The sequence below is a fragment of the Nematolebias whitei genome, chromosome 16, assembly GCF_014905685.2.
Source record: "Nematolebias whitei isolate Nwh7 chromosome 16, NemWhi1, whole genome shotgun sequence".
Taxonomy (NCBI): Eukaryota; Metazoa; Chordata; class Actinopteri; order Cyprinodontiformes; family Rivulidae; genus Nematolebias; species Nematolebias whitei.
Window position 1 is genome coordinate 40,149,958 of NC_056513.1, and position 7,502 is coordinate 40,157,459.

Below are 7,502 nucleotides of genomic sequence, written 5' to 3' on the forward strand. Positions count from 1 at the left end.
TTTGTTTTTAAAGAAATGAAAAAATTTCTAAATAAATTTAAAAAATATTGAAGTTATTGGTTGAAGAGAGGCCAGATGAGACACATCGCCAGTTCTAAATTATACACTTTAGATGGTTTATAAATTACATACATTTCAGTTTTTTGGTGGTTTTTTTGCAGACTTGCAGAGGTTTTTGAAATTTTATTAAAGATTTACCAAATATGAATCAATATGTTTAAGACTGTGAAGTCTGTATATTTCATATTAGGTTAAGTTTTGAAAATATAACAAATGTTGGAGCAATATGGTTAAAAAAAACCTGTGAAATCTATATTTTATGATGAATTAAAGCTTAATGCTCTATGGTAGGCTGAAGTTTTTGTTTACTTTTGTATTTATATATTTTGAATTATTTGTCTGTGATGGACTGGAGACCTGTCCAGGTGTCCCCCACCTCTCCCACAGTGATAAATGGATATGGGCACCAGCGACCCCGGCGACCCTAAAAGGAAGAAGTGGCTGAAGGTGATGGATGATGAATGGATGAACTATTTGTTCCTAGATATTTTATTTTAAGTTTAGAAAAAGCCAGGCAGCTAAGCTAACCTAATACTGGTAATTTAAGTTACAGAGTTTTATGCACTCCTGTAACTTTTCCTATTTTTGGTAAATGGATGGTACATGGACTGTACTTATATAACACCTTTCTATCTGATCAAGACACTCAAAGCTCTTTACAACAATCTGTGCCTCATTGACCCATTCATACAGCTCTATACTAGATCTCTACAAAGCTGATTGAACAAATCATTCTAATGAGACTAATCAGAGCTTTATCACATTCAGACACTGATGGGACACATCAGAGGCTATGAGGGGTTCAGTGTCTTGCCCAGGGACACTTCGGCATGTGACTGCTGGTGGATTCAAACCCCTAACTCTTGCAGTGAAGGACGGTATAAAAATAAAATGATGCAAAAAGATTTGATACAGTAAGGAATATAAAATTGTTGTTTTAAATGGGAGATCGGGCATTCTGTGTGGCTGCCCCCCGCCTCTGAAACTCCCTCCCTGACTATCTGAGAGCTCCACAATCATTGGTTGACTTAAAAAAAGGCTTAAAGACTTTTTTTAAGCAAGCCTATTCTGCCTCCACATGATTTATCACTGATTTTAGTTGATTGATTTTATCACTGATTTTAGTTGATTTTATCACTGATTTTAGTTGCACTTTGTAGCACTGAGATTTTTGTTAATGAAAAGTACATTACAAATTAAATTCCTTATTATTATTATTACATGTTCTATTTATTTACATTGTTGTTTAATAGTTTCATCTTGTCAATAACTTAATTTAAACAAAAATTATGACCATTTCAATAGAAAAATCCTTTCTGAAGTGAAAATCATTTTTGAATCGAATCGTGACACCAAAAATTGGAATCGAATCATCAGACACTGAAAAATTCGGACCCTTAAAATTATTATTTTCTATTAAAAATACCAAATATACAAACGTTTTGACATTTCTGTGAGCCCCGATAAACATCTATCTATCCATTATCTTTACCCGCTTCTTCTTTTTCAGGTCACGGGGTTCACTGGTGCCCATATCCAGCTGTCACTGTGCGAAAGGCAGGGGACATCCTGGACAGGTCTCCAGTCCATCACAAGGATACATAGAGACAAATGAGACAAACAACTATTCACTCTCTCTTTCACCTAGGGACAATTTATAGTTACCAATCAACCTAACATGCATGTTTTTGGTCTGTGCGAGGAAACCGGTGTACCCAAAGAAAACCCACGCATACATGGCGAGAACATGCAAACTCCACCCAGACAGCCCCCCGACAGGGATTCGATGTGGCAACCTTCTCACTGAGAGGTGGCAGATCTAGCTGTGTCACCGTGCTGCCAAAAGTTAAATCAAAATTATAAATGTTAATTTTAATTGTGAATCTAAATGTTAAACATAAATCTTAATGTTAAATTTAAATGGCTGAAATAATTAAGGATGGCTGGTGGTCATTGCCATGAAGTCAATATTCTACAACCATTAGAGAGATTAATGCTGGCGTGTTCTTCTTTAATTCTAGTTCCTCCTAATTCCATCCATGAATTCATCCATCCAACAATTGTCTACCAAATATCTATGGGGAACTGAGGAAACAATTTCAGGAGAGAAACCCTTTTCCGAGACATCTTTTTCCCCACCAACACTCTATATTGCCCTTGAAGATTTCAAGGCATTCCTAGGCAAGAGAGGATACATAAACCCTTCAGCAATTTCTGGGTCTGCATGAGGTCTCTCTCCATTGAGACATGTCCAGAAAACCTTCAAAGGGAGGTGTGCAGGATATATTTGATGTCTCAATACTCCTGTAGCATCCTCTAGATAATGCCTCAGGGAACACAGTCATAAGACTTCTCTAGGTCCATAAAACATGTAGGCTGAAGAGTCAAACTCACATGGCCCCCTTAGAAAGATCTAGTCAACAACTAGAACAAAAGCCACACTGCTTCTCCTGAATGTGAGGTTCAACAATTGATCAGAGTATCCCGTTCATTATCCTAGAGTTAACTTTCCTGAGGAGGCTGAGAAGTGTGATCTCTTGATAGTAAGAACATACTCTGTCGTCCTTCATTTGAAAAATGGAAATCACTACTCTGATCTGCCACTTTGCATGTATTGTCCCAGTCCTCTGTGAGACATTAAGGAAACATGACAGAAAAGAAGGCCCCACAACATCCAGAGCCTTCAGCAATTCAGGCCTAATATCATCCACCTCTGGCATAGCTTGGCAACCTCTGCCATAGTAATAAACTTATCTTCCCCAAGATTCCCTTAGCGTATGCCTCCTCAAAGGTGGATATGGTGGGTGGATTAAAGAGATTCTCTTAAATTATTTTTCCATTCATCCACTATTTGACAATATAACCAGTCCAGGTCAGCAGTCACATAGCCAAGTCACACACAACCTGGGATGTAACCCTCTTTCCCTGTCTTTCTGAGTTGCTGAACGATTTGCCAGAACCTCCTGAAGGCCAACCAAAAGTCCTTATCCATGGCTCCTTTAAATTACTCCCACACTTAAAATTTGCCATCCATAACTACAGAATCCGAAGTCCTTGTAGTTACCCTGTACCTGTCAACAGTTTCAGGAGTCCTCCAGGACAGCTCCTGGAATTTACATTGGCCACAGAGGTCCTGAGCATGGTCCATTTTAATTTCATGTCAATGACTTCCCTGGCCACTTGTGAAAAACTTTACCAGAGGTGTGAATTAAAAATGTTAAGGACTACGTACTATGTGTTTGTGTATACCAAGTCTGTGAGGCAGTCTTCCCTGCTAATAGGTCCAACTCAACATTTGACAGCTCTTCTCCACTCTTCATCAATGTCCAAGACATAGGGTTGCAGGTCTAATGACCAAATGCAATTAGGCCTAATGCAATTACAAAATTGATCATAAACTTTTGAGCTAAGGGGTTGCGTACCTTGTACATTTTTGGACCACTCAATGCTCAAGCATGATGTTTATATGGATAGCCCAGCCTAGCAGAGACCTCCAATAGTATAACACTATTCTGATTCAAATCTGGGAGGCCATTCCTAGATATTACCCCCATCCAGATAACTCTGTAATTGTCTACATAGGCACTCAAGTCACCCAGGAGAATAACAGAAGCCCCTGATGGCACCCCATCCAAGACAACATACAGATAGTCCGGAAAGTCTAATATGAACAGTAGTTTAGTACATAAACACAAACAACAGTCTGAATGTATCCTTTTGCAACTTGAAGGCACAGGAAAGCAACATTAAAAGAGCATTAAAAGGAGACTCAGACCTGCAACTTGACCATTCTGGTTTATCCCTGCAACAGATTGTTACAATAAACAACACTGTGGATTCTGAAACCACTGTGGTATTATCCTTTAAATATTATAGCTTTGTGCTTTTATATTTTGAATTGCCTTAGCAGGTGCAAAGTTGGTAAAAAAGAGTAAATTAATTAAAGATTAACAGGACTAAATTTAATTCCCAGTTCACACAATGTTTTACACTCGGGGTAATATTATTCAGACTGTTAGCCTGATCAAACCAGACTCACTCACCAATTAATAAATTTTAGGAAACAGTTAATTAAAACATGTTTAATGCATTACTTACTCACACAGAATGGTTAAATCATGTTTAGAGACTTTACAGCGTTGTGCAACTGATTTAACAAGACATAAAGTGTATTTTACATCAAATTTTAAATATAAATTTTACACAGAACAACCACAGATTTTTGAATTTGAGATTTATGATATTTTTGATGTATTTTATTTGTAAATACTAACTGAATCTTGTAAATCTGACTAGGTTTAATGCAAATGTATTGTTGTAAATGCATTTGCATTATAAATTGTTGTAAATGCATTTAAAACAAATGCATTGTTGTAAATGCAAAGGTGTTGCATGGCATGCAACACTATTTTTTAAAGGAAAATATCAAGAAATTATAAAGGTTTGGCCACATTCTTTATAATTTTTGTCTTATGTCCACCCAACACCATAAGTAAAGTATAGTAAGACACTATAATGTTACATTTATATGAGTTACTGTGCATGTGTTTAGTCCACTCAACAGCTGAAGTACAGACCTATTCTTCATAAACACAATGCGTTTGATATTAGGCGATGAGCTACGTAAGCTTCAGATTTCTATTCAAGTATTTAACTAATAAGTGATGAGGAGTTTGTGTAGAATATGAAACAGATATTCTAAAATAGGAGTTTCAAAGAAAATCAATGACACATTAAACATGTACTTGCAACAAGGCTCAGCTGCAGGAAACAATGCCGCAGAGCAGCAACTGAATCAAGTGCAAGTGTCAAAATGTGTGTTTGAAAAACTACTAATCAAGAAAGACTAAAAATAAAGGCACAGTACATTTTAGTTGTATTGTTTGAATTACTGGATCAGTAAAATCAATGCAGACTAATTTATACCCTATGTACCCCCCTTATTTGTATTTACTTTTACACACATGCTAGCCTAAATATCTGGTCTAAATCAAGCAGCCACATTTAAGTTGGTCTTTCTCCTTTAAGCGCAGAGCAGCAATATGTCGTCACTTTAAAGGATTCCACACAGAGCAACAGATAAATATGAATGTGTGATTACTCACAGCCTGTCTGTCCCTCTGGGGATGTTTTTGGGTACGGAGTGGAGTCCTTGTCCATGACAGTCCACCGTGGTCCCCAGACAGCTGCAGGGAGCCGGACAAGCTTCAGCACCTCGCTGATCCAACAGGATAACCAAAACCCCCCATACCACCATTGTCCATATTCCAGAACAGAAAGCCCTCCCTGGGGTCACTGTCATCCTGCAGCCTCCTGACCCGGCTCCATCCCCTCTTCTCCCAGCAGGCATTCTGCTCTCCTGCAGAGCTCCACAACACTGCAGATCCCAGCTGACAGATACTATTCCTTCTTCCTGCCCAGGGAGTGGGTAACAACCACCGCACTTCCGTTTCTACTTTCTTTGAAAAGTGGGCAGAAAGAGCAAGAAAATATTTCCAGAGGCTGAGAGACAGCAGCAGTCAGGTGAAGTTCAGCTCAAAATTAACAACTTGATCCCTGAGTAGAGATAAGGGGGGGCAAGTAGATTCTTTTTTCTACTTGTCCCTCAGCTTTACAGCTCCTCCAATTGGCTTCTTTTCTTCAAGTCCCCTGTGTGTTCTCTGTGCTCGCTCTCATGCAGCTGTACAGTGCGTTTACCTCTCCCCTCCACTTTTCATTGAGTCATTGTGCACTGAACAGTGAGCCACTAGAAAAAAAAAAGAAAGGGGGGACTCCCTCACTCCCTCTATCTCATACACCCAGAGTAATCATCCATCAAAAGCTTTTACAAATAACAGCACCAAGACTCCTCCTACATAATATCCCTCTGTGCCCCCCACCCTACCCACCCACTACCACCACTCTACCCCTGCACATATGCCAGCACTCAGAATGAACTCACATTTATTCAGTGGTAGCAGGAGCAGGAGCCACCACCTCTAGTGACAACAGTCTTTTTTCCCCTCACCATCTCTCTCACCCACATGCACTCTCCTCGGAGAAAAAAAGGGCCTGAGGCTCCATGGACATGATGAGAAGTGAGAGGCAGGGGGAAGAAGACAGTAAAGAGTGTAGTCGTGATTACCCTGAAGCATCCTATGGGAAACTTCAGAGGAGACAGGAGAACAGAAAAGGACAAACCATTTTGTGCGGAGAGGGGATAAAGTGTGAAGCAGGAGACAGAGGAAGTTCTGCAGTGTTTAAATAAGATTATAGGTTTTGTTATTGTCACAACTCTGCCAAAGCAGCACACCGACCTGCAGGAACTTGGGTTGGGGAGGGGGTCCCTGATGAGACTGGTATAACTGGAATGCCATAAAAGCTGCCACAAAGCTTACGCAGGGGTCTATTATATTCACTGGCAAAGCTTTGAAATTCAAATGGAGTCTGGCTGGGACTTTTTAGACCCCAAAATCTCCACAAAAACCTTGGCTTCAGCTTTTTCTATTGCCATATCACCAAAATAAAAGAAGAATGTTTAATAGCCAAATTCTCAGTTATAGTACAAAAAGCCACCAACAACACTGCTATTTAAGGTAGCTTCAAAGAACTGAAAAACACTTACTGTTACAACTCGGGGAATCCAGAGTGATACGAGACCACAAAAATGAGACAAGACTCAAGGATACAAATTGACAGTGTTTATTTATGTACAGTGTAAGCAGTAGCTCATCTCGAGCCCTGGGGAAGAAGGAGGGGGTCAGGAGGCTCTGGTTGGAGAATAGAAGATGATGATATTGATCCAATAGTTTTATCTTACAGTTTGGAGGACGACCAAGGGTGATCCAAAGAGGGCTCCAGAAAAGAAGGTGAACAGGCATGTGGCTGGAAGGCAAAGCACAAGGAACCAGGAAAGGAACTGAAGGGGAACCAAGGCACGACAGGGATCAGAATCAAAATCAGAATTAACTTTATTATCATTGCACCAAGATACAACGAGAACATATATGTACAGTCGTCTGAAAGATGGGCGAAGTGGAAGAAGCTGCTACTATAAAAAGCGCGGCCCTCTTCTTCTTATTCAGAATAATATTTTACCTAGATGATAAAAGGGAAGAAAACATGAGGAAAGATGGTATAAAAAAAGATCTCTCACTCCGTGTCCTAGACAGGGCACGATTTGAGGCATCAAAAAAACCTACCACAGCAAAGCAACATAAATAGACATGTACATATAGGCTGGTGAAGACATTGAATTTTTAAGGGAAAGTCGTAGCATAGTCCAGAGCTCTCCCTCTCAGCCATTGTCCAGATAAGTGGTGTTCTTCATCATCAGCTCGGTTGAGGCTCTGTCACATGTCCATGGCCTTGGGGAAGGGAGGGGTGAGGAGACAGACAAAACATCTTTGTTATTTTCATAACATGCCAGGAGGAGTTGAGATATGTTTGGGCATCAAGGCCAC

The 7,502-nt window shown here is 39.8% G+C and overlaps 1 protein-coding gene across 1 annotated transcript in view; it reads right to left on the reverse strand.

The window, feature by feature from the left end:
* LOC119422513 (slit homolog 1 protein) overlaps nucleotides 1-5,473 on the reverse strand; it is a 285,059-nt gene extending 279,586 nt beyond the window's left edge. The window contains exon 1 of the mRNA XM_037689889.1: nucleotides 5,166-5,473. Within this exon, the coding sequence (XP_037545817.1) occupies nucleotides 5,166-5,410 (245 nt within the window). The 5' untranslated portion in view covers nucleotides 5,411-5,473. The remainder of the gene's footprint in view (nucleotides 1-5,165) is intronic.
* Nucleotides 5,474-7,502: the final 2,029 nt, after the last annotated feature.